The sequence below is a fragment of the Rattus rattus genome, chromosome 14 (assembly GCF_011064425.1).
Source record: "Rattus rattus isolate New Zealand chromosome 14, Rrattus_CSIRO_v1, whole genome shotgun sequence".
Classification (NCBI taxonomy): domain Eukaryota; kingdom Metazoa; phylum Chordata; class Mammalia; order Rodentia; family Muridae; genus Rattus; species Rattus rattus.
Window position 1 is genome coordinate 62,375,065 of NC_046167.1, and position 27,977 is coordinate 62,403,041.

At 45.8% G+C, this 27,977-nt stretch overlaps 1 protein-coding gene across 1 annotated transcript; it reads left to right on the forward strand.

The window, feature by feature from the left end:
• Positions 1 to 209: 209 nt before the first annotated feature.
• Positions 210 to 27,797, forward strand: Sirt5 (sirtuin 5). Its single transcript, XM_032884501.1, has 9 exons — positions 210 to 408; positions 5,825 to 5,965; positions 6,889 to 7,022; positions 12,804 to 13,029; positions 17,333 to 17,420; positions 18,161 to 18,214; positions 20,722 to 20,845; positions 23,053 to 23,168; positions 27,388 to 27,797. The coding sequence occupies exons 2-9, from the start codon at positions 5,851 to 5,853 to the stop codon at positions 27,461 to 27,463; spliced, it is 933 nt and encodes a 310-aa protein (XP_032740392.1). The 5' UTR covers positions 210 to 408; positions 5,825 to 5,850; the 3' UTR covers positions 27,464 to 27,797.
• The last annotated feature ends 180 nt before the right edge of the window (positions 27,798 to 27,977 follow it).

Genomic DNA, 27,977 nt, shown 5'->3' on the forward strand with positions numbered 1-27,977 from the left:
ACAGAGTAGGCGTTAGTTCGTGACCTATTTGGACAGAGGAATGGATCTTGGAAGATCACAAAGACACATCCAAGTCGCCTCACCCTCCACTGCCGCAGTCCCACCAATATTATGCCGCGCTCCGGGTCTCCGGCAGGGGCCGCTGCAGCCGGGGTGCGACACCAGGACTCGGTGCGCTCCTCCCCCTGTACGGCCCCCACCGCCTTTTGCGGGTGCGTCTCCCGCCCTGTTCGGGCTCCCAGCTTTGTCACGGCTCCGCGCGCCGCATCCCGCGCATGCGCGTCTGGGTGCGGGTGGGTACCGCAGCGACCTTGTGGGCGGCTGGATGGGCTACGCGTAGGAGAGAAAGCCAAGAGAGCTGCTGGGCCCGGGAAGGCAGTGACCGGAAGGAAGGGCACTTTGGCTAAGGTGACAAGGGCCGGTTGTAGTAGTGGGGGTGGGAGTGCCGAAGGGGTAAGATCGCGACACAGCCTGAAGGTAGAGCCGGCAGGATTTGATGATCTTGGCACCAGAGGGAGGGGGAAAGGTCAAAATCAAGCCAGGAGCCGGGAGGATGGCGCCGCAAAGTTCTGCGTGGGGGGTGGGGTGGGGTGGGGGTGGGGTGGGGGTGGGGTGGGGGTGGGGTGGGAGTGGCGCAGTTTTCCAGATGGGAGATAGGAGCGAGGTAGGCCGAAAACCCTCATAGGGTGGGGGCTGGAGGCTGGGCACACAGGTGTTCGAGAAGTGATCAGCTGGGTCCTGGGCTGTACCCTTCTTTAGGGTTAGATGGCAGGGTTAGATACCCCTGACAGGAGCAGATGTGAGTTGAGCGGGTCGGCGTCAGGGCCTGGGGCTACTGGGGTACTGATCTCATTTGTGGTGTCCTAAAAGCCATTACGGAAGGCCTGTGAGCTTTCCTGCAGTCCAGTTGCCTTGTCTTCTGTCCCATGACTACTGCGTTTCAGTTGATTGTGTATATTTCTGGGCCGCAATGGGGTGTTTTAATATACGCATATATTATATATATGAAGAGAGAGCCAAGCTAACTAACATGTCTGTCATCTCGCAATGTTTTAGCAAGAACCTTTCTAGTCCACTCGTTTTTAAGTTTTGAAATGTACACATATCGCTTCATTATCAACTATGGTTGCTGTGCCCTGCAAAACCTCAGTCAATCTTATTCTCTCCAGCCCAGGGTCCGTGCCCTTTGACAGACATCCCCATGACTCCATCTTGTTCCCCACACCCAGCCTCTGTTGACCATCATTGCTCTTTGCTTCGGTGACCTTTATCTGCTCCTCCTGTGAAATCGGTACCGCTGCCCTGCTGTGCTTAGCTTAGCTTTGTTCACTTATGCTAGCAGGGTCACCCAAATGATAGAACCCGTTCTTCTGATACTGCATTGCTACACTTGCCTCTTCTTCTGTTGGTTAACATCTAGATTGCTTCCGTGTGGGTGACGCCAAAATTAACATCGGAGCGCAGATGCCTCCTGCCCACATCGATCTTCAATCCCTTCAGAACAAGCCAGGAGGGAGGGGGCTTGCTAGAGCACATGCTAATTCTGGTTTGAAGTTTTTGAGAGATCTCCATATTGTTTATCAAAATGGCTATGCTAACTGACACAGTTATGCTAACTGACGCAGTTCCTTTTCTTGGACTTTAAAAAAAAAAGATTTATTTATTTATATATGTGAATACACTGTCACCATCTTCAGACACACCAGAAGAGGGCATCGGATCCCATTATAGTTGGTTGTGAGCCACCCTGTGGTTGCTGGGACTTGAACTCAGGTTCTCTAGAAGAGCAGGCTTAACCGCTGAGCCATCTCTCCAGCCCGTCACAGTTCCTTTTCATCCACACCCTTTGTTAACGTTAGCTTTTGTCTTTTTCACAACAGCCACTTCCAGTAGATTTGTGGCGATAGTTCATTGTGGCTTAATTCCATTGTCCCGATGTCTTCCTTTGAGAAATACCCATTCAGGTGCCCTGCTGCTTAATTTAGGGTTCTAAAATTAAATGGCTTTCTTGCACCGTGTGTGTGTGTGTGTGTGTGTGTGTGTGTGTGTGTGTGTGTGCATGTGTATACTGTGTGTATGTATTCTGTGTGGGTTCTGTGTGTGTAAACTGTATACTGTGTGTGTATGTGTGTGTGCATGTTTATACTGTGTGTATGTATTCTGTGTGTGTAAACTGTGTATACTGTGTGTGTGTGTATATACATACAGGATCATGGCATGGCACACGTGTGGAGGTCAGAGGACATCTTGCAGGAATTGGTTCTCTCCTTCTAACATTTGACTCTTGGGATTGAACTCAGGTCTTCAGGCTGTGGTAAATGCCTTTATCCTTGAGTCATCTCATATATATTTTTATATATAAAATATATTATATATAAATATATTATAAATATTTTATATATTATATAAAATTATATATATAATATATAAATTTATATAATTTATATATTATATTTATATAATGTATTATAATTATATAATATATATAAAATATATATTATATCTCCATATATTTTATTTTATTTAAGTTATTTAACATTTTCTGAGATTAAAACATATATTTCTACAAACTATGTATGTCCAATGTCTCAGGAGGCTAGAACAGGGTGTTGGGTTCCCTAGAATTACAGTAACAGATGGTTATGAACCACCAAACGAATGCTAGGAATCAAACTCTGGTCCCTGGAAGAGCAGTCTGTGCTCTTAACTGCTGAGCCAGCTCTCTAACCCCCTCCATATATTTTAGACATTAGCATTTATCAGATGTATAATTTGAAATATTTTTTCCCACTGTGTAAACGACTGATTCCTTTACCACCCTGCTTGTTTCTGCTTTGATTCCCTGTGTTTGGGGTCCTAGCTAAGAAACCATAGCCCAAGCAATGTCCTAGAGCTTCCATCTTCTCATTTTCCACATAGCACCACCTACAGGTGGTATGTCTAAGTCTTTAATCCTCGTGTCATTGATGTTTATATTGTGCGAGGCAAACAACAGTGGAGCCTGGGCTTGGTGGCTCACATGTGTTATCCCAGCAACTGGGAAGTTTAGACAGGAGAACTGCCGTGAGTTCCAGGCCAGCCTGGATTGCTGCTGAGTCCCAAGCCAGTTTGAGGTACAGAGTGAGCACCTGTGTCAATCTCCTTCTGCATTCCCCGATTCAGGAATCCTTGGGCAAGAATATCATATGCCGAGCCATCTCCCATTAGCATTATGTTTTTATTTGCTTATTTTGTGTAAAGCAACTCTAATTTTGAAGGAGTTTAAGGCTTCCAGAAATAATGTGAACATAGTAGGACCTCCTAAGTATTTTTCACTCACTCCTCACTAACGTTACTTCTTACCTAACTGAAGTACAGTGATCTGAATTAGGACATTTACAGGTGCCTTACCTACTAGTGTAACTACACGTCTAACTGACAGATATTCACATTTTACTAGACGTCTCAGGCAGGGTCCATTTTCAGGTGTGTGTCCCACTGGAGACAGCTTCCAAGTTTCACCCTTCGTAACCTTGCTAACTGTGTAATGAGTTTTGTTGGTTATTCTGGAAATAGTCCCCTTCAACTGGGTTTGGGTGCTATTTCTAGTAATTACCTAGTTTTAAAAAATATTTATTATGTATGCAGTGTTCAGCCTGCATACAGGCCTGCCTGCCAGAAGAGGGTACCAGATCCCGTTACAGATGGTTGTGAGCCACCAAGCGGTTGCTGGGAATTGAACTCAGGACCTTTGGAAGAGCAGTCAGTGCTCTCAACCTCTGAGCTGTCTCTCCAGCCCTAATTACATGTTTTGTTTTGTTTTTTTAAACAAAACCTCAATCATTCTATTTTACCAATGAAGATATGGGAGCCGGAGGCTGGGGTGAAACCCTGCAAGCCCAGCGAGACAGAGAAGGGCTTCTCAGCTGAAGTCCCTTCAGGAATGCCCCTTTCTCATGATGACTCAAATTCTCTCCTTCAAACTCAATGTCCTTCCCTTCTACTTCCTGTGTGCGTCTCTCTATCCTCTTGACTCAGCCTTACTCTGTTTTTTTTTTCCTTAAATAATATTATATTCACTTCCTGTCAACCGGTTGCTTGTTCCGCCTCTTGACCTTCGGTTGACTTTATTTAATCCTGTTTACAATAATCAAGCAGAAAATGCTTGGATTAAAGGTGTGTGCTAAGGCTGAGCCGTATCGCAAGTAAAAACCGGGTTTTCCAGCAAATAACACAATCTCGGGGGTTCGCGGTGTGATCAAGCACCCTGCGACAATTACATAATGTTTCGTGGGAGGAAAAACCACACAGAAACAAAACTTTACCCTTCCTGTTGAGTCATCCGTGGGAGGCAGATGAAGTTGCCACGTCTTGTGATCACAGAGATAGGCTTTATCTATTCTGGAATGGCATGGAAATACAACCACGAATTCTACAAAAATTGTCATGTATGTGAACAAATGTATGTATATATACATAGTCGTGCGTGTATAAGTGTGCACGCACAAATGTACCTGGGCATGCGGAGGCCAGGGGCCATTTTTGGTTACCCTTCTCTATTGCTAACTTATTTAAATTTTCTAAAGAACAGTTCTGTGTATGGGGGTGAGTGTTCACACCACAGCACACTGTGAAGGTCAGGGGACAGCTAAAGGAGGAGTCAGTTCCCTTGCTCTACCATGGAGATCAAACTCAGGTGACCAGAGTTTGGCGAGGCTGCCTGGCGGGCCATTTCTATCCCCCCTCTCCTCAGTGATGATGGTGTGTGGAAGCACACACCTTTAACCCCCAGCATTTGGGAGGCAGAGGAAGGCAGACGGCTAAGAGTCAGAGATCGAGGCCAACCTGGTCTACAGAGCAAGTTCCAGGACAGCCAGGGCTACACAGAGAAAAACCCTGTCTTGAAAAACCAACAAAACAGATAACCCAGTGCCTCTGGGCTTGGCCTTGTGTCTGACTCTGGTCTGGGGTGGAGGTGGAGGCTTCACATCCCTCAGGCTCTCAGAGGCTACTGCAGGTAGGCAGTCCAGCTGAGGAGAGCTGCAAGTCTCAGTCCAGAGGATAAACAAAAACAAGCAGGCTAAATGTCTATCAGAATTCTGTTGCCAACCACGTCAGTGAAAGGAATCCTTTTATTTTCTCTTTCTTCATTTTGTCTTGTTTTTGTGGTGGTGGCTTTTTGTTTGTTTGTTTGGTTTGGTTTGTTGAGACTGGTTCTTTCTGACCTCCCTGAGGATGACCTTGAACTCCCTCTCTTCTAGAGTCCCCCATGTTTAGGGTATTAGCCATACAGTCAGTCCCTTGGTTACCTTAACCTATGACCTCACTCAGGGGTTTTTAGCTCCATTGGTGCAAGGTTTCCTTTTTAGTTCCATGTTCAATAAATCACAAGATAAGGGTCTGGAGTGTAGTAGGTCCTGGTGCCCGGGACAATCAAAGCCCTGGGTTTCACCCATCCCCAAAAGCTTAAAATTGCCAGCAGGGCGGCATACAGGTTGTCATCTCCAGCTTTGGGAGTCTGCAGTGGGAGGAACATTATTCGACGCTTCCCTGAAATATATAACCAGACTCTCAAAACACAAAATAAAATTAGAAATTGTGACATGTTTGATACTTCACTCTAACATAGATCTCACATTACACGGTGTGTTTGAACTGGGCTGGACTAACAGCGTTCTGCTGGTGGCGAGTATACGTATGAGATTTTCCACATACGACCAGTCACCTTGAGTCGACTAGCACGTGTTTGTACATATGTACATGTACAACACCTGAAGGGAGACTAAGGCACGCCGTATGCGAATGTTTTGTGATTGTTTCTATGCGCTTTTTAACTTTTCAACAGCCTGCCCAGGGAAGTAACAAAAACCTATGCGACTGCTCCCGGTGGCTCCCGGCCGTCTCATCTCCCAGCTGTGTTGTGGACTGAAGCCTTCAGCCTCCCCACAGAGTAAGATCTGCCTCATCATGGCTCGTCCAAGTTCCAGTAAGTCATCCTTATCCATGTCTACGTTGGCCATGGTGCCGAGAAAACTTTGGCATGATTTTCACAGGGGCATGTGAATAGGAGGGGGAATTTAGGTATTTGGTACCTAGTGGGCCTCTGTTCAGCTTGGTCACAAACACAAAGGCTTTGTCTTGACTTTCCACAAGAAGTTTGGACCCTTGAACCCTTTTAAGTTTAAGAATGGGCCGTGCACACCGTGCAGCCCAGGGAACTTCTATAGAATGTGTATAGAGAGACTAAGTATATTAGGCCACAAAGAGGTATCTGAGGTGTAGCTGAGATGCTGTGCCCATGTGTGCCCAAAGCTCTCATTTCCTTGAGAGGCTGCCATGCACCCACCCATCAAGTGTGCAAGCCTGTATTTATTTATTTATTTATTTATTTATTTATTTATTTATTTATTTATTTAAGGGACAGGGACATGTGTGTGTCATGGCGTGTGTAGAGGTCAGAAGGAGGCAACTTGTAGCAATCCGGTCTCCTACCACCACGTGGCTCCAGAGATTGAACTCAGGTCATGGCGTGGTGGCAAGTGCCCTTCCTCTGAGTCATCCCAGCAGCCCTGAGGAATGCTTTTCATTGGAATAGCCAAAATCTTTTTTTTTTTTTTTAAGATTTATTTATTTAATGGGTGTGAGTGTTTGCCTGCATGATCTCCTGGTGGCCACGGAGATCAGAAGAAGGCACCAGATCTCCCGGGTCTGGAGTTACAGATGCTGGGAGCTGAACCCCTGTCCTCTGCAAAAGCAACAAGTGCTCTCATTAGCTGAACGGTCTTTCGGCCCCTACTGGAGTAGGGTACAGTATACTGTTTTTCAGTGTCAAGGTTCATACACCGGTGATGTGGAATATAAATGCCCAGTTGGTACCCTGGATTGACACGGGTTTTATTTTCTGTTTAGATATGGCAGATTTTCGGAAGTGTTTTGCGAACGCAAAGCACATAGTCATCATCTCGGGGGCTGGTGTTAGTGCGGAGAGTGGGGTTCCAACATTCACAGGAACCGGAGGCTATTGGAGAAAATGGCAAGCTCAGGTTGGTAATGCTTCCAGAATACCACAGGCTTTTCTGAATGACACCCTTATGGAGTTTGATCGAGCGTCCATACAGAAGCACAGGGACAGTGTTTGAGATGGGCAGTGACCACTCTGTCCCCTTGGTTTTGCCCTCAACACACTATCTACGATGAACGACTATAGTAGCAAATCTGGGGCCAGGGAGATGGGTGTAGTGCGGGAGAGCATCTGCTGTGCGAGCATCAAGCGTGAGGACCTCGGTCTGAATCCCAGCATCCATAGAAAGAGCTGGGCACAGCTCCGTATGCTTCCCAGCACTGCGAAGGGGACACAAGCTCCTGAAAGCTTGCCTGAACTAAACAGGAAGCTTCTAGTTCACTGAGAGACTGTCTCAAGGCAAGAAGGCAGAGAGCAACAGTGTCCTCCTCTGGCTTCTGAATACTTCTGCTGCATAAGTGTATAAAATCACATACTTATGCGTATGAAACACACACACACACACACACACATACACACACACACACCAGAAAGGGAACCCCTGACAGACCATATAGTAATGATTGCACCCCACCGTCCATGGTGATGTAGTGAGTCTTTTATTGTAGTCGCTAACGGGACTATGGATGAGGGGTTACTTACAAGGAACAGGATAACTCAAAATCGGCTGCATCTCTAGAAAGCTTACCTCAACCCATGTGACCCCAGAACTGTGTCCATGGTGCATAGGACCCCAGAGCTTCTCTACATGGCTTGCAGGCAGCTCCAGAGGGAGCACCTTTCTAGCTAGGTGGTCAGTCTCCCCTCACAGCAATTGTTCTCTCCCTTTATACTCTGAGGTTGGGTCTTCAAGGTCTTTCAAGTTTTTTGTCTAGGAAATGTGACCTTTTGTTTGCCTCCCGTTCACCACCTAAGGCTTTGGGGTCCCTCCTTCCCTCCTGGGGAAGGTTGGATCTGCAGGATCTCACAGCTGAGCAAGAGACGTTCTTTACCTTCTAGATGTGAAAAGATTGTATCTTTTCTTCTTCTCTTTCTTTCTTTTCTTTTTCTTTCTTCCTTTCTTTTTTTTACAATTCAGTTCTTTAGGAATGGCCTTAAGGTACAATCATAAAACCTTGGTTACCACAGTTCAAAATGTAGATATAAATATCTAAAGATAATTGGAATTAAGTATTAAACATCATAAAACTGTGAATTTTATTGAAAGCTTAGAGCTTAGTGTTTAAACAATTACACGAAGAAAATGACAACATAAATTCCATGGGGTTGAATGGACTTATTACTATAAAGCTTTATTTTTATTTTATTTTCTTTATGTGTATGTGTGTGTATCTGTGTGTGGGTATATGCACATTATGTGTGGGTTCCCAAGGAAGCCAGAAGAGGGCACTGGATGCCCTGAAGCTAGAGGTAAAGGCAGTTGCGAGCCATCCAGTGTGGATGCTGAGAATGGAACTTGGGTTCTCCGATACAGAAGCAAGTGTTCTTAACCACTGGGTTGTCTCTGCAGCCCTGCTTGGTTAGTTTGCTGTTTTATTACTCATCTTTTGTTAAAATAGACACAGTCAAATGTGCCCATTTTTAGTGTACAGTTCAGTGAGTTTCAGCAGATGGATAAAGTTGTGTCATCAACACCATGGTTATGTTAGGACACTTCTGTGTTATATATTATCCTGGTTAGGTTTCTATTGCAGTGATAAAGACGATGGTGCAACTTGAGGAAGGAAAGGGTTCATTTCCTCTCATAACTCTCAGGTCACAGTTCATCACTGAGGTAAGGCAAAACCGGAGCCTAAGGCAGGAACCTGGCGACAGGAAGTGATCCAGAGGCCATGGGGATGCTGCTTCAGATGTCACCCAGTACCAACGGCCCAGGGCCGCCACTACCCCAAGTGGGCTGGACTCTTCCATATCAATTATTAATCAGGAAAATGTCCTACAGACTACCTATAGGCCAATCTGATGGAGGCCTTTGCTCAATTGATCTTTCTTCTCAGATGACTCTAGCTGTGGCAGGTCAATAAATAACTAGCCACTACACACATATATACAGCTACACACACACACACACACACACACACACACACACACACACACACGGAGCTATAGGTACTTATAAACTATATACATACATACATACATACACATATACACACACACAGAGAGCTATAGGTACATATAAACTATATACATACATACATACATACACATACACACACACAGAGAGCTATAGGTACATATAAACTATATACATACATACATACACACAGAGCTATGGGTACTTATAAACTATACACATACATACATACATACACACACACAGAGCTATGGGTACTTATAAACTATACACATACATACATACATACACACACACAGAGCTATGGGTACTTATAAACTATATACATACATACATACATATATACACACACACACAGAGCTATAGGTACTTATAAACTATGTACATATATACACACACACACACAGAGCTATGGGTACTTATAAACTATACACATACATACATACACACACACAGAGCTGTGGGTACTTATAAACTATATACATACATACATACATACATATATATACACACACACAGAGCTATAGGTACTTATAAACTATGTACATATATACACACACACAGAGCTATAGGTACTTATAAACTATGTACATATATACACACACACAGAGCTATAGGTACTTATAAACTATATACATACATACATACATACACACAGAGCTATGGGTACTTATAAACTATATACATACATACATATACACACAGAGCTATAGGTACTTATAAACTATATGCATACATATATACACACACATATATATGCACATGTATACATCTATACACACTATATGCACATATCCACCAACTATACATCTATGAGCCCTCTCTGTTGCTTTAACAGATATCTGAGTTGTTCCACTTGTAAAGAGAAAAGGTTGATTTTAACTCAGAGTTTTGGGAGTTTTCCTCCATGTTCCATTGGCCCTGTGGCTTTGGGACCCCATGATGAGAAAACACATCATGGCTGGGAGCATGGGGAAACACAGAGCAGATAAGGCTAGTCCCCTCACGGCTTCGAACCAAAGAAAATGGATGAAGCGGCAAGAGCCTCTCGCAGTGCTTGCATTATCCCCAGTGACCTGAGCTCTCCCATTAGACCCCGCTTCTCAAGGCTCACAGCTTTTCACTTGTGCCAACCGGGCAGCCATACCTCTAACAACCGGGCCTTTAGAAGACACTGCAGATCCAAACGATAGCACCGTTTCCTCAGTTAAGCGAAAATCCTCAGTTTTAAATGTTTATTTTGTTTCTATTTTTAGTTGTGTGCGTGTGGGTGGGGGTGGTACATACACTCGTACCCTCTGAGGATAGAGGAAGACGTTATGTCTACTGCAGCTGGAGTTACAGCTCGGGGGCAGCCAAATGTGGGGTTTGGGTCCTGGGCTTGAACCCAAACTGCCTAGACCTCTTTCTCATCCTGGAAATCCCTAGTTTTAGAGAGCAGCGAACTTCGTGTGTTGTGTCCATTGTGAAGCTCCCAGCCCCAGAAGGCTGGCACAGGATGTGGGCTTCATATGTTTTGGTTGGTTAGATGAAGACAAAATGAACCACCTTAGTGCGAGCGAGGCCTGCAGAACTCGCTCGCAGAGCACACGCACTGACCTTTCCTTCTCCCAAAGGTTGAAGCGGGTGAAATTGTGAGATGCTCTGGCCTTCCTCAGGCCTAGGAGGGGAGAAGGGAGTAGGCAGCCCCTAGAGTCCAGGAAGAAAGAAGGTCCCCAGAGGCATCCCTGGGGAACAGCAGCTGGGGGCAGAAAGTGCTGGGGGCCGGGGTGGATGTGGCTGCTCCAGTGTCAGAGGAAGCTCAAGAGTTTGCCAGTAAGGTGAGAGGTCAGAGGGCATATCTGATTCCAAGTCTGCCCCGAGGGCCCTTTTAGGTGCTTACAGTTCCCAGGTTACTGCACAGGTTGGGGGTGCTTGTGGGCGGGGGGCATCTTTGATGTGTTTGTTTTCAACAGTAACATAGACTGGAATGAACCCAGTCTAAGTTGGTTGTCTGTACAGTTCAATAAGGACCTGAGGTGACACAGGCAGGATATGGGACATTTCCGTGACTGTTAACAGTTTCCTTGTGCACTTCCTGTCAGCTTCCAACCGGGACAGCTGTGCTATGTGCCTCTGCCACAGGGACGAACCGTCTGTCTCAGAAGAGGGAGAGTGTCTTAAGTCCAGATATTTTTGCATTCTGTTAATACATATTGTTCTTATGCGCATGTGTGCGTGTGTGTGCAGTATGGCTCATATATGTGTATGGCTCTGTGTGTATGCATTTATATATGTAGTTTGTAAGTACATATAGCTCTTTGTAAGCATGAGTATGTGTTATGGGTGTCTTGGGTGAGGGGTGATCATCCAGGGGTACCGCCGAGTTCATTTCATGGGACAGACAAAGAATTGTATGTCCTGAAGGGACAGGAAAGTGAAGTAACACACAAACACACACACACACACACACACACACACACACACACACACACAAGCATACACGGGGGGGGGGCGCTGACAGAGTATGTGACAGCCAGAGATCTAAAGCAGGGACATGCCTTGCCCTGCCCCAAAGTGAAAGCAGAGACCCCTGAGGTTCCAGAGGGGAACCTCTTCCTGGGACGGGCCCTGGGGGCGGGAGTCTGCCTAATTTGTAGTCTCTAATTGGATTTTCTACGGGCTCCTGGGAGCTCTCCCTTGCTGGCCATGTTGTAGCAATGCAGTCATGTGTCGTGTGTGTGTGTGTGTGTGTGTGTGTGTGTGTGTGTGTGTATGTAGCTTTTATATTACATACATGCATGTGATTTGTGTGTAGATTGAACATATATCCATATAGTTGCATGCATGTGTGTATATATTTGTTCATATATAAATACATGTAACATAAATTCATGTTTATGTTTAGTTGTATGCATGTATACATGTGTACCTCTAAGTATATGTAGCCATATGTATATAGCTGAATATATTGTATAATTGTGTCTAAGTGTGTATACATATGTAGTTTGTATGTGGCTACATGCATATAATTGTATATGTGTGTATGTGTCTGATTTACATGTAAATATGCACAACTGTATGTTTATGTGTACTTATGACTATGCATGCATATGTATGTAGCTTATGTATACTTATATACATGTAGCTGTATATATGCATGCAGTTGTGTGTATGTAAATACTACATGTAGTTTTAGCATAAATACATGTAACTATGTGTGTGCGTATAATTGTGTATATATAAATATGAATACCCATACGGTTGTAGCTCTGTATATATGCATGCACATGTGTGTAGTTGTATAGATGTATATAGTTGTGTGCTGTGTGCTTATATGTGCTGTGTTTTTAGTTGTGTGTGCAGGTATGTGTGTCTGTGCATGTATGTGTGTAGTTGTATGTCTGAGCTCCTTCCTGTACCCAACGTATTTTACTGCGGCATTTTTCATTTCATGATTTTCTTGGAGATCCCACACAATGAAATAGATTTCCTATTTCTCAGAGCTCCATGGGAGTAAATTCCAACCCCAGATCCTTCCCTACCATGTCGCTTGACCTGCTGTTCATAACTTGTGAGCTCAGCGAGGGGGTCGTGTTGCTTCTGTCTCATCAGTAGGAAAGTTAAGAGTGACCTGTTGGTCCCAGGGCTGGGATCTAAGCCGGTGCTATGCAGTCTAGCCTGGCCTACTGCTGCTCATTTCCACCCCCACAGGTCCCTCACTGACCTCTGCCTCTCTCCCCTCAGCGCCTGGCGAGTCCTCTGGCCTTTGCTGACAACCCCGCACAGGTGTGGGAGTTTTACCACTACCGGAGGGAGGTCATGCGGGACAAGGAACCCAACCCTGGGCACCTGGCCATTGCCCAGTGTGAAGCCCGGCTGCGTGACCAGGGCAGACGGGTTGTGGTCATCACCCAGAACATTGATGAGTTACATCGAAAGGCTGGCACCAAGAACCTGCTGGAAATCCACGGTGAGGAAACTAAGACTTTAAGACACAGCTTGTCCACTCTGCTAGACACCTGTCCTTCCCCCAAATGCTGTGACACTTCCCTCGGGGACACAGCGTTGCCCAAGAGCACCCAAACAGTTGGTAACAAGGGACACCTTGCCCATCGGCACAGCTCATTTGTCTCCTGCAACTTGGTAGTTGGAGAATGGACTCAGACCAATAGTGTCAACACCCCTGGGTTCAGTTAGATAGGCCTTACCTGGACATACCAAAACAAACCCACATTTCTCCCACGGCCCCCGCCGCAGATGGGGTAGTATTGGTGTTCCACCATCCAATGGAGATGTGCTGCCTACACAACCACAAGCCCCTATTCCTGGGGTGTCTATGGGAGGAGGCTGTGCTTGACACAGATGTCCATGGAGGGAAGCAGACTGGCATGGGTGCTAGCATCACTGTGGTTTCAGCAGGGCTGGACATGGCCAGAGGTGACTTCAGCATCCTGGGGCATTTACTTATCCCTTGTCCTCAGTAGGGAATTTGCCAATGAAGTCATCCTGTTCTGCAACAAGCCCATCATGTTGTTATAGCATCCATGAAGCCCACCATGTAGTTATAGCATCCATGAAGCCCACCATGTTGTTATAGCATCCATGAAGCCCACCATGTTGTTATAGCATCCATGAAGCCCACCATGTTGTTATAGCATCCATGAAGCCCACCATGTTGTTATAGCATCCATGAAGCCCACCATGTTGTTATAGCATCCATGAAGCCCACCATGTTGTTATAGCATCCATGAAGCACACCATGTTGTTATAGCATCCATGAAGCCCACCATGTTGTTATAGCATCCATGAAGCCCACCATGTTGTTATAGCATCCATGAAGCCCACTATGTTGTTATAGCGTCCATGAAGTTTGTCTTGCATCCCTCTGGCTTCTTTACTCTGTGGATTTCCATTCAAGACCATTAGCTTCAATGTCTACAAACCCAGGGAATGGTTCCTCGTGTACAGGCGGAGAAACAGTCCTCTCATGTTGTCTATTCTGTACAGGTACAATGGAGTGCTACGCTCAGCCAGCTTACGGTCATCTGACACAGAAATATCTTCTCTGGTTGTCTTAGTTAGGGTTTCATTGCAATTCTTATAAAGGAAAACGTTTCATTGGGACTGGCTTACAGTTTCAGAGGTTCAGTCCATTATCATCATGGCGGGAAACACGCAGGCAGACATGGCGCTGGAGGAGCCGAGAGTTCTACATCTTGATCAGCAGGGAGAAGAAGCAACTGTGAACTACCCTAGGTATAACTTGAGCACAGGAAACCTCAAAGCCCACCCGCCACAGTGAGGCACTTCCTCCAACAAGGCCACACCTCCTAATAGCGCCACTCCCCTTAGGCCGAGCTTTCAAACGTCTGAGTCTATGGGGGCCATACCTATTCAAACCACCACACCGGTCAACACTTAACTCTGCTGGCTGGCTGTCATTTGTCACATGTCTCTGCTTATTTCCCTGCAACGTCAACAACACATGAGCCATTTTCCAACAACACATGGCTAATGCGTCTGCCTTACAGGGTTCTTTGAAAAGTTACAAAAGGTCACATGAGCGTATTGGTGGTGGTGGTGGTGGGGGTTCTATTACAGATGATGAGAAGAACTTTTTCCTGAGGTAAAAGTAAAGAAAGCACCCTCATTTCATTAAATTCAATTATGATTTTAACATGCATAAGCTACAGTCTCAGAGAAGTGGGATACTGAGGCAGGGGGATGGTGAGAGTCTAGAGTTGGAACCAAACTGAGCAACATAGCAATGCCTGTCTTTAAAAAAAAAAAATAATCCCTGAAATAGTTCATTTTTTGTCACTGTGGCCAATTGCCTTCATAGAAAGATGGGTTACGTGAACCCACAGTTTAGGGTGACACAGTAAGTGTGGGTTTATTTTTGCTCACAATGTGGGTGTCTGGTTATATCACTTCTGTGCCCGAGAGGCAGAGAGGGTTGAACCTCAGAGCTTCTCTTGTGCTACCCTCTGCGTCCCTGGATCTCACCCTGTAGACCAGGCTAGCCTCGAACTCGGAGAAGCACCTGCTTCTGCCTCTTGAGTGCTAGAGGAAAGGGATGCGCCACCACCCCTGAACTCTCCTTTTATTCTGTCCATAACCCCATATCTAGGATGCTGCCCCTTGTATTTAAGGTACGTCTTCCTCCCTCTTTTTAATTTAAAAAGTTTTATTTTTATTTTGTTTTATTTTTTCCTCCCCGATTGTTTTCCTTCTGTCTTTCTAAAGCCAACTCTTCTGATGGGCTTTCGGTGGAGTTTGTGGGTCAGTACCAACAGATCTAAGTTGTGTGAAAGTGTTTGGTCCTTGTAGGGTTCATGAGGTTAACTCCTAGCCACTTGGATGTGAATGGCTCAGCTCACACAGCACGCAGGTCTTGAGGACACTCGCTTCTGAAAGCCCCTGATGTTTGTGCCTTCTTGGGCACAGAAGTGATATGACCAGACCCTCACACTGTCAGCCAAACTAAACCCACGCTAACTGTGCCATCCTAAGCCGTGAGCTCAAATAAACCACGTCTGCTTTGTCTGAGTGACAACCGCCTTGTCCTTGGGCATGCACTGGCCTATGTATGTGCAGTGCATTGGCTGCACACACCTGTGGCCCCTTTTTGTCTCCACTGCTGTTTCTTCTTATTTTGGTCATATTGGGGCCAAGATCTGAAGGAGATGTTTATTTGATGTGTGTGGGTATTTTGCTTGCATGCATGCCACACCCCCTGTGTGTGTCTGGTGCTTCTGGAGTCCAGAAGAGGGTGTTGGGATCCTGTGGAGCATTAGTTATGGAAACGTATGCACCACCATGTGGGTGCCGAGAATCGAGCTTACATCCTCTGCAAGAACACCAAATGTTGGGTTGGGGATTTAGCTCAGTGGTAGAGCGCTTGCCTAGGAAGTGCAAGGCCCTGGGTTCGGTCCCCAGCTCCGAAAAAAAGAACCAAAAAAAAAAACAAAAAAAACCACTAAGTGCTCCTAACCACTGAGCCATCTCTCCAGCCTGGACTTCCCTCAGCTAAACTTCTTTGGAAACATCTTCACAGACATGCCCAGAGGTGTACGTGCTAGGCGACTATAAAGTGTATCGAGATGACAGTCAAGCTAAACCGCCCCAGCCAGCCCCTCAGAAAATTATACCGCTGGGGTGCTCCACTGGGGTCGCACGCACTGCCAGAGAGACACCCTGAACGTGCTAGTCAGGAGCCTGAAGACGAGCTCATGTTTGTCATGCGATGGTTAGCGCCATCTGCTCAGCCTGGGGTAGAGGGGAGATGGTCCCTAAAGAAGGCCGAGTAGGCACACTGCAACTGTCGTGTACTGTGGTGAGTGTGTACCTCAGCACCCTGTGCAGGCAGCAACCGAACTGTGGCCACCACAGAGCAGTGCAAATGGTGGCCCTTACTGGCAGGTCTTTCTTGTTAATTGCTCACTTACTGAGTTTCTTTGCCAGAAGAGATTCGAGTTCTATTAAACCAAAGGTAAGATTTTGGGACGCTCAGAACGAACGATTGACCTTTTAGGCGTGAGCCTAAACCTTGGACAGCGGCACTGTCTCCCCAGACCACTGACCTTTTGTAATTAAGCGCTTAGTAACCCAGACCCTTAGCTTCAGGTCGAGCAGTTGCTTCCCCCTGGACCACTCCAGTTGCATCCGGGCATCACTCCGGGTCAGCTGCATGGTGTTTAGCCACATGGTTATTTTCCCTCTAGGTCATGATGTCCTTCCTTGAAGGCATCTGTTTTTTGGTTGGTTAAATAGCAGTGCATATGTGGTGGTTTGAATAAAAATGGCGCCCAGAGGCCCATATATTTGAACTCTTAGTCATCAAGGATTGGCACTATTTGAGGAGAATTGGGAGGTGTGTCCTTGTTGGAGGAAATGTATTACTAGGGCTGGGTTTTAAGGTCTTAAAAGCCTGTATTAGGCCAGTGTGGATCTCGGCCTGTGGATCCACTCTAATGCCATGAGTGCTGCCATGCCCCCACCGTGCTCCCACCATGACAATAATAGAATAGCCCTCTGAAACTGTAAGCAAGCCCACAAGTAAATTCTTTCTGTTCTAGGACTTGCTTGATCTCGTCACAGCCATAGAACAGTGACTAAGACAGCGCGTTTTTATATTCCCCATGATTCCCAGGGTGGACCTAACCATAAAAATGAACATTGGATGACATTTATTGTCTGGCCTCTCAGACATGGAGGCTTTGCTCCGACGATACTAAGCTCTGAACTTGCTTGACACGTGTCCTTTCTTTCAGGAACCTTATTTAAAACTCGGTGTACCTCGTGTGGCAATGTTGCTGAGAACTACAAGAGTCCGATTTGTCCAGCCTTACTGGGAAAAGGGTAATTATATCAGAATAAATGTCCTTTCTCCTAGAATCAAACATGACCATGAGGATATTGGATGCTCACTGAAGGTTCCAGTGGATATTTTTCTTTCTTTTTTGTTTTTCCAGTGGCTATTTCTGAAGTGTAAGACCAGGCATGGTACAGATATTTGATGAAAGAAATACTTGACTCATTTGCTGTGCTAAGTAAAAAACTGTAAGGTGTCGAGTTGTTTGCTGAGCTGTGATTCCAAAGTCTTATTCACATAAGTTAACACTGTCTCCACATATCTGGATATTAGTGCAAAGACCACAAGAAACACAGGAAAAGATTAACTGTGACTGAGGAATGGGAGACTGTGGGGAATTTTTATTTCTCCTTCATATCATAGGGAGTTTCCTAACATTATTATGATGGATGTGTATTATTGATTATAATTTGGAAAATTTAGGAGTCAACTTAAAGTACTGGAAACAAAATATCTTCTGGACCATCTCAGAGCAATACACAAGCAAAATCTTAACATGATGTCATTGGAGAAGCATCAAATTTTCCCACTCAGACTCCCCTACACAAATTCCCTATGAAACAAAGCCAATAGTCAGTATTGCGGGCTAATCCTAATAAGTCAGCACACATGAGCAAGCTTCGTACCTCATGCTGCCAGGCAAATGCACAAAGGACCATGTTGTGTTCTCCCTCTGTGCCTTGATCTTACCATTAGCATTCATTCTCTTTCATTCTATTTACCCCAGGGCCCCAGACCCAGATGCTCAAGAGTCCAGAATCCCAGTCCATAAACTTCCCCGGTAGGTAAAAATCTGTTGTCTATCTGGTGTTCAGGATTGGAGGAAAGAAGGGCAGGAGAGATGGCTCAGTGGTTAGGAACACTGGCTGTTCTTCCAAGTGTTCGAGTCCCAGACCACACATGGCAGCTTGCAACTATCCTAATTCCAGTTCCAGGGGATCTGACACCCTCATACAGACATACATGCAGGCAGAGCACCAATGTCCATAAAGTTTAAAAAATGTAAAAAAAAAAATGTAAAAATCAAAATCTTAACTTTCTTTTGGTTTAGGGAGATGCCTTTTCAGTGTAGCAATGACCCCTGACCTCTTAGTGCAAGGTCGAAAGGACAAAAGATGAAACATCTTCCAGGTCCTTTTTAGAGAGTCAGTTTTGCTATGTTACCCAAGCTCGTCTCAAGCTCCCAGGCTCAAGTGATCTTTGTGCCTCAGGTGCCCGAGCAGCTACAAATGCCCTGTCTGACTTTGATCTCTGAGTCCTGACAGATCCCTGCGGGGTCTGGGAAGTTTCTGAAGCAGTTACGTGACAGAAGGTGATCTGTGCACTGGACTCACCCTATAATTACCATCATAGACCATTTATAGTAGAATTAGTAAGTAGCTCTCTTCTTCTTCCTCAGTATGTCTCCCAGGCCAAGACTAAGGAGGTGACAGAGGTCTTGCAAAGGTGAAATTACAGAACTAAAAATAAATAAATAGATAAATGGGGCTGGAGAGATGGCTCAGTGGTTAAGAGCACTGGCTGCGATCGAGAGGACCTGGGTTCAATTCCTAGCACCCTCATGATAGCTCACAACTGCCTGTAACCCCATTTCCGAGGGATCTGATGCTCTCTTCTGGCCTTGAGGGCACTGCGTGCTCCTGGTGCACATAGATAAAGGCAGTCAGAACACTCATACACATAGAATAAATACGTCTAAAATAATTAAGATATAGTTTTTGTATGTTATAAAGTACATTAGATTTTTAAATTGTGGGTTTTTCAAAACCAGACAGTGGAGCAGTGCTTCCAAAGAGAGTTCCTCAGGGCCTGGAAGATGATGGGTGCTACAATGCTTGCTAGGTAAGCAAGAGAACCTCAGTGTGGATTCTCAAGACTCCCAGAAGCGCTTGGCATTGCCATGGTACCTAAAACCCAATGCCAACACACATCCTTGGGGCTTGCTGGGCAGCCGGTCTAGCCATACCAGCAACTTCCAGGTTCAATGAGAGACCCGATCTCGACAGATCATATGGAAGGCAATAGGGGCAGATGGCCTAGCTGACCTCTTAGCTCCACATACACAGGCCAGAGCCTCAGCACACGTGTGCACATGCACAAAACAAGGCAAGCAGACCTCTGTGAGTTCCAGGATAGCCGGAGCTAAAAACCAGCGTCCCCCATGCCCCTGCCAAAACAAAACAAAACAACAACAACGACAACAACAAAATAAATAAATAAAACAAGGTTTCGATTTTAAAACTATGTCTATGCACATGTGCCAGTATGTGGGTCTGTATACCTGAGACGCAGTGCCCTTGGAGGTCAGAGGCATTTGATCTTAAGCTTGAGTCACAGATGGTTGTGAGCCACTAGGCTGGCTGGGGTGTGGGCTCTTCTTCACTCAGAGATCACTCCAACCCTGCATCGCTGCTCTCTACAGCGTACATACACTCCACTGATACTTCTTTGGTTTATTTTAACCACAGACCCTTTTCTTTTTTCTTTTTTAGGGGAGTGAGTTCCAGGCAGGGTTTCTCTTTGTAGCCCTGGCTGTCCTAGAACTCACTCTGTAGGCCAGGCTGGCCTCCAACTCACAGAGATCTGCCAGCCTCTGCCTCCGGAGTGCTGGGACTAAAGACATGCGCCACTACCACCTGGCCAAGAAGTGAGATTTTCAAAGCTATCCCGATGGCCCAGGCTTGTAATCCCTGCTGTTTCAAAGGTAGAGGCAGGAGGATCACAAGTTCATGGCTGGCCTGCCCCACAAGAGTATTCAAGGTCAGCCGGGGCAATTTAGCCAGCCTAGGAGCAAAAAGTCAAAAAGAATTTGGGGAGTCAGCCTGTTGGTAAACTCCTGCTTTACCACCTGTTTACCGCCTGCAGAGCCCAGGTTTAAAGGAGAGGTAGAACAAGGTAGAGGAGAGAGAGGATCTAGGCACAGAGCACATGGCTGTAGACCAGGCTCAAAAAACAAGAGAGCTGAGAAAGCAAATGGAGGTCATTGGTGGAAAGAGGTGGTCCTCGTGTTAAGGGCAGCCCTGTGCTCTGGTCTGGCCATCGGGAGTGCGTCTGCGCCAGCAAGTGCGGTAACCGGGGGAGAAACAAGCTTTTAGCAAGGTCAAGCTTAGTTGAAACAGTGTCTACACAGCTCAGGGAATGAAGACAAGGTAAGAGCTCTAGAGAAGAGTCACCTCGGTGCCCACGTCCCGGCAAGTTCCCATTCACTGGCCTGCGTGGCAGCCTAGTGTTCCCGGGATCCTGGATAGTCCGGACCCCAGTGATAATCTAAGGATGACGCTCTTCCAGGTGCGAGGAGGCAGGATGTGGAGGCTTGCTGCGACCTCACGTGGTGTGGTTTGGAGAAAACCTGGATCCTGCCATTATGAAAGAGGTGGACAAAGAGCTCGCCCGCTGTGACCTGTGTCTAGTGGTAGGTCACGGGTGCCCCCAGCCTTCAGGCCCTGGGAAGACTCGGGTGGAGTGTCTGGTTTCCATCTTCCTCCCTTCTTTCTTGTCCTTCCACCCCCTCTTCCTCCATTTCTTCTTTACTCCCTCCCTCCCTCTCTGAAAGGCATGTGTGGGAAGTCTATAGTGTCCTGGAGAAAAACCAAGAAGCAATAAGAGCTCATCTTTTAAAAAGACTTGTTTTATTATGTTTAATTATGTTTAGGTGTGGGTATCTGCTCGTGGGCATGTGCACATAAGGTCAGCGTCCTCGGAGGCCTGGGCTTTGGAACACGGGAGTCACAAATAATTGTGAGCCACCTGGCACGGGTGTTGGGAACTAAACCTGGGTCACCTGGAAGAGCAGCAACTGTAACCACTGAGCCTTCTCTCCAGCCCCGAGAACTGATCTTAAAACATGAAACTATGTACGACCATCCTCTGAGCATCCCCCACAAAAACAAAACAAAAGGAACACGCTTTTTTTTTTAGAGCGGTATACATTTATTGATGTAATATTCTAACATACATGTCTTCTGGGGAGCATCAGATGTTCTTTATTAATCTATCATACGTGTACGCATGATGATTGCGTGTTAATGTGCCACACGCAGCTGTGGAGGTCAGAGGACAGACTCGTAGAGTCAGCTCTCTCCTTCCACCTTTACATGGTTTCTAAGGACAGATCCGAGGTTGCCAGACTTTTACAGCAAACTCCTCCACCTGCCAAGCCGTCTCGCTGGCCCTGGCCTAGATTTTAACTATGATGCACACTTATTATTAAACATCACTGATAAAATATGAAAGGATCAAAGCATAAGAAGGAAATAGCAATCACCACGTTATACCATCCGGAAATAATCACCAGCAGCCGTTCGATCTTCTAGAGCGGCGGTGAGTGAACTGCAGCCTCTGGATTAGCGCGATTTGTAGCTTTGTGTGAATAGTTGTGTTAGAATAGTTGTGCCTTTCCACACATTGATTGTGGCTACTCTTGTCCCACAGTATGAGAGTTGAGTCCTGGAGGCAGAGTCTAGAAGGCTTAAAGAGCCTAACAATTTACAGTTTAACTGTCTGGCTCTTTTTGTAAAAAAAAAAAAAAGTTGGCAACATCTGATCTAAACCCCACTGTGTGTGTGTGTGTGTATGTGTATGTGTATGTGTGTGTGTATGTGTGTGTGTCTGTGTTTGTGTATGTGTGTGTATGTGTGTGTGTCTGTGTTTGTGTATGTGTGTGTGTGTGTAAAATACATAACACGCTCTGTCTTGTGACTGCTTTATTTATATAATTAACATATTCCACTATTCCATGTCAACATATCCAAAGCTGCCACATCTTTTAGTTTACTGCATGATTTTTCTGGTACACAGATCATATCGTGAGAAAATTCTATTGGAGGCTATTTGGGTTATTTCAGGCTGTTTTTATGAATAGCAGCAAATGTAGCCCAGTAGGGTATTACATCACTACATAACTAAAACCCAGACTTGAATTCTTCATCCTCCTGCCTCTACCTCCCACATGCTAGGATTACAGGCATGTACCCTGTACCCACCTGTTTCACATTTTGGCATTTGATGAAGATGGGGCTCCTAGCATGTCCCTCAAGCAGTTTCCTTAGGACACATTCCCTGAATGGGAAATCACCTGGAAAATGCACACAGACGTCACAGTTTCCTTAGTGTGTCTTTAAGAGCAGAGAACCTTTGGGGTGGGTCTGTTTCCATCCTGCATTTACTGCACATATCCCATGTTGCACACATCCTCTGTGGCCAGATCAGTTATTAGTGAGGAAACCCACTTTTCAAAATGTGTTCTGGCCTTTGCATTCCTAGGGAGGGTTTGTGCATGTCAAAGGTTAAAGGTGACTGCATGTCAAAGGTTAAAGGTGACTATTTCCCACCTTAGAAAAAGAACATGGATCATTCGCACAACTTCAAAGGCCAGAAGAAAAGTGACCCTTGAGTCATCATGTCCCTTGGGCCATTTCTTTGATCTCTGTCCATTTGTGTAACTGTCCTTCTGTGTTCTTGTTCTTGCCCACTCCCAGTGACAGGTAACACTTGTCTCCACACTGCACCCCCTGTCATCTAGCGCACCTTTCATCACACCTCCATTCCCAGGCCTGCCTGAGCAAGTTTCCCTGGTGTTTCCGTTCCTCTCACCACAGTCACTGTCCCCTTGCTTTGTAGGTGGGAACGTCCTCTGTGGTCTACCCAGCTGCCATGTTTGCCCCTGAGGTGGCTTCCAGGGGCGTCCCGGTGGCTGAGTTTAACATGGAAACTACCCCGGCCACCAACAAATTCAGGTACGGGAACAACCAAGCTGGGTGATGGGAAGTGGAGGGTGGGCTTGGGGGGACGCCATCCCAATACACTGTGCAGCTCTGATTTCCATGGAGGCCAGAGAGGAGAATGCAGGCAAAAAAGAGAGTTGTGTCTTTGTACTTGACTTTTATAAAAGAACAAAATGCCATTAACTGCAGACTGTGTTTCACTACACGGGAGTTTCCCATAGAGCTTTCCTTTTTCCCATTGGCAGTCTCATTTTCCTTCTCTAGACTTTATGGTTTTCAACTAGATGCAGTAACAGCCTTTACATGTAGGTGACAGGCGCCACTTCCCCATCAGAATGGCTTTCTTGGGTGAGTGCTGTTACAGAAAATGCGGGGCATTTCCTGATTTCTTCATTGTTTTGTCTGACTGAACCCCGGGGGTCCGGCAACATCAGATTTGCATATGGCTGACATGGATAGAGATGGTGTACACGTGCTCACCACAGCTCTGCTTGGGGCCTTTTAGCACTTGGACCCCTCAGTGCCCTCAGCCACCAGGTTGCCTCATCTTTAGACCTTAACTGAGGTACGCTGCGGTGTACCAGACACTGCTTTAGTCCCAAGGATAGGCTAGATCAGTACCCCAAATCCAAAGCTACCCTGTGAAGATTAGATGCTGGCGGTCCAGGTGTGCAGTAAGTGATATGTGTGTGAGTACGTTATCCAGCTTCTGGGGTGCGGAGGCAGCAAGGAGAGCATCGGCACGGCTGGGTGTAGGGACAGACAGGCATTAGGATTTGGGGTCCTCTGGGTAAGCCCGAAGAGATTAACACACACACACACACACACACACACACACACACACACACACACACACACTGAAAGAACTTTCCAGATTCTGGGACTACCTGATAGAAAGGCCCAAGATAGTTGCACACTGGGTCGTGTGGGGACCGCCAGGGTGTCCACATGGCTGCAGGGATGGTCAGAGGGAGAGTCCAGGAGAGGTGATTAGGGCTAACAAAGTCAGTCATTGGCACATGGTGAGGAAATGTACTCGCTGCTGAATACTAATTGCTGGTGGAGGCTAGACGTCTGAGTAATTCGCCTGAAAACCAATGAGTAAGCAGTTGCTCATCGAGGGGTTGAAGAGCCCTTGCTTTAAGTCCCATAGCCACATTTGACGAGATAGTCGAATGTGCCCCTGGCAGTGCCATCGCGAGTAGGCAACTAGGCCTTCTTTGCCTGTGTAGCTGGGTACCTATTGGTCTCTTAATCTGAAAGTTTACTTAAGAGAAGTGTAAAGAAAAAGGACAAATGTATGCCTTGAATTTTACATATGTATATATTAGGGCCGGAGAGATGGCTCGGGTTAAGAGCACCGACTGCTCTTCCAGAGATCCTGAGTTCAATTCCCAGCAACCACATGGTGGCTCACAACCATCTGTAATGGGATCTGATGCCCTCTTCTGGTGTGTCTGAAGACAGCTACAGTGTACTCACATACAAAAATAAATCTTTAAAAAAATATGTATATATTATATATGATATGTATACATATATATATATTTCATTATCTATATCCTTATGAAGCACAAATGAATGCCCATTAGCTTTACCTTCGCTGTTTTTGGTTAGCACACAGGCCTTCCATTTGAGATGGAATTGGCTAATAGGAGCCCACCTTTCCTCATTCCCATAACTCTCCTGGGGTCCCCTTAATCTTCCCGAAGATCCAGATCACCCCAACCCTTATGAATAAAACAGGGTAGACACCCAGACTCCTGAACCAGCACTGACAGCTGGAGGTAGCTGTTTTTGCTTTAACAAGTGGCCCGTGGGCTCTTGACAGGAACTCCTTTGTTTTAAGTGTGTATGTGTGTGTGTGTGTGTGTGTGTGTACACATGCAGATAGATGCCCGTGGAAGCCAGAGGTTTTGGATCTCTCGGAGCTGGCATGACAGGAGGTTGTGAGCTGCAAAGTGTGGGTGCTGGGAGATGAGCCCTAGTCTTCGGCAAGAGCAGCTCGTGCTCTCAGCTGTGGGGCCATCTCTCTAGACCCCTGGTTTATTTCCTATTTTACTTTATGGTGCTGGGGATTGAACTCAGAACCTGTGCATTGCTAGACAAGTTGTCTAACGGTGAACTAACTCTTTGGCCCAAAATATGTATCTTATTTTAGTTTCCTATGTAGCCCAGGCTGGCCTCAAACTCATGATTCTCCTGCCTTAGCTTCCTAAGTACCAGGGTTATAGGCAATGCTCACCAAGTCTATCTAAAATACAGCCCATCTCATGTGCTAGTGGTGGCTTATTCTCCATCCAGCGTCAGGGATGTAGCCCAGGCTAGCACAGCAGAGTTCAACCACTGGGTTACTCTCCAGGCTGATGTTAACTTTATATAATCTCATCTGTATACTTTTGCTTTTGTGGCCCGCGTTTTGAGACTCAAATCTAGAAGTCCATTGCCTTGAAGAGTTGTCTTAGTTTATTGTGGTGAAGAGACACCATGACCAAGGCAACTCTTATAATGGGCAACACTTAATTGGGCTGGCTTACAGGTTCAGAGGTTCAGTCCATTATGTCATGGCAGGAAGCCTGACAGCCTGCAGGCAGACATGGTGCAGGGGGGAGCTGAGAGCTCTATGACTTGATTTGCAAGCGCAGAAGGGGATTGTGTTCAGCAGGCGCCCAGGAGGAAGCTCTGGAATTCCATACTGGGCAGAGCTTGAGCATTGAGACCCCAAAGCCCACATCCACAGTGACACACTTCCTCCAACAAGGCAACACTGACTCCGATGAGGCCACATCTCCTAAGAGAGCCACACCCCACCGGCCAAGTTTTCAAACACAGGAGTCTGTGCGGGCCAACCCTTTTCTTTTTTTCTTTTGGTTCTTATTTTCGGAGCTGGGGACTGAACCCAGGGCCTTGCGCTTCCTAGGCAAGCGCTCTACCACTGAGCTAAATCCCCAGCCCCGGGGCAACCCTTTTCAAGTCACCACCAGTGTTGTGGAGTTTTCCTTCCTCCGTTTTCTTCTAGTAGTTTTGAATTGCGTTTTGTATATTGAGTGAGACGAGGGTCCAGTGTCACTTCTCAGCATATGGATGTCCGATTTCCCTATACCATGTATTGGAAAGACCTCCCTTTTCCTTCGTATCACTGGTGGATTTGTGAAGTCACTCGACCATGGACTTACAGATTTATTTCTGGACTATATTCGGTAATGCTGGTTGATGTGTCTGTCTTTATGCTGTTTTAATTTCTATCACTTTATACCTGTTGCAAGGAGCTCGTCCCCTGCAAAGACTCTACCGTCATTCTTTATGCTCGAGAGCTTATCAGTTATTGGGGTTTGTGAGGCCTATGAGTTTTGGGGTTGTTTTATCTATCTCTATGAAAAACGACATTGGAATTGGAATAAGAATTGTAGTATGGATATTTTAACAGCATTAATTCTTCCAATCCATGTACATAGGATATCTTTCTATCCATCTATGTCTTTGTATATAAATATAGACACATATTATTTCAATTATGAATTTGGCATTACATTGACAAAATGCACTGCAATCATGCCTCCTTCATCTGTTAGATTCAAGGTCTCACAACATACAGACTTCAGACGGTTGTCTGTGATGTGCTACATTTTGTACTGTCAGAACTTGACTTAAAGAAGTCCAAGAAAGCCAGGTTTGGTGGAGCACACTGTCTTAGTTAGGGTTCTTCTGCTGTGAAGAGACATCATGACCACAGCAACTCTTATAAAGGACAGCATTTATTTGGGGCTGGCTTACAGGTTCAGAGGTTATCATTCTGATGAGAAGCATGGCAGTGTCCAGGCAGGAATGGCTCTGGAGGAGCTGAGAGTTCTACCTCTTGTTCCAAAGGCAGCTATTGGCTCTCATGTGGTTGGGAGGAAGGTCTCAAAGCCCACCCCCACAGTGACACACTTCCTCCAACAAGGCCACACCTCCTAATAGTGCCACTCCCTAGGCCAAGAATATTCAAACCACCACACACATTTTTAACCCTGGCATTTGCGAGGCAGAGACTGGCTGATCTCTGTGAGTTCAACGCTAGCCTGGTCTACACAAGTTCCAGGCTAGCCAAGGTTACATAGTGAGATCCTATCAAAAGAAAAAAGTCTACTAAAAACTTTAAACACCATTAGTTGTATGTTATTGGCTGTAGTTGTTGCTTGTTTTGCTAACTTGCACCTCCTAATTCTGCTGTATGGCTTCTTACGTTCAGGTTTCATTTTCCCGGACCCTGTGGGGTAACTCTTCCTGAAGCCCTTGCTCCCCATGAAACTGAAAGGATTTCTTAATTGCCCCATGGAAAGAGGAGAAGATCCTGGAAAACAGATGCAGGGCACTGACAGGAGAAGTGGTTTTGTGGCTGGTGAGCTGAACTTCGGAAAAAATCTAAAGATACCCTCCAAGCCTCTAGCAGACAATCTGCTAAGCAACAGCAAATGTGTTTTATCTGGAAGAAGCTGTCAAGGTCTTCCATGTTATTTGATTTGAGTATTTTGGATCTGATATTTTGGTTAGTTACTGGAAAGGAAAAAATTGTAATCAAATTGTTTGAAAAGATGGGAATTATCCCGATCATACCTTTGCATCTTGGGAAAGACAGAAATAGAGAATTTAAATCCCAAACCCTCTTACTTATTTTTTGTACGCATTTTTTACAGAAGTGAAACTACCCTTTATAGTTGGTGGCTACTGCATAAGGATGTTCCTCCCAGAGATGCCCTGGCTAGGGGCTTCTTTCCCTTCTCTTTGCGGTATTTACCTCTCTTGGATGTCTTATCTTAAAGAATATGGAATAACTTACGG

Excerpts from the sequence above, each read along its gene's own strand:
- Sirt5 (XM_032884501.1), top strand. The coding sequence starts at position 5,851 with ATGCGACTGCTCCCGGTGGCTCCCGGCCGTCTCATCTCCCAGCTGTGT. Across the intron at positions 13,030-17,332 it reads GAACCTGCTGGAAATCCACG|GAACCTTATTTAAAACTCGG; the intron begins GTGAGGAAACTA and ends CCTTTCTTTCAG. Across the intron at positions 23,169-27,387 it reads CCGGCCACCAACAAATTCAG|GTTTCATTTTCCCGGACCCT; the intron begins GTACGGGAACAA and ends TCTTACGTTCAG.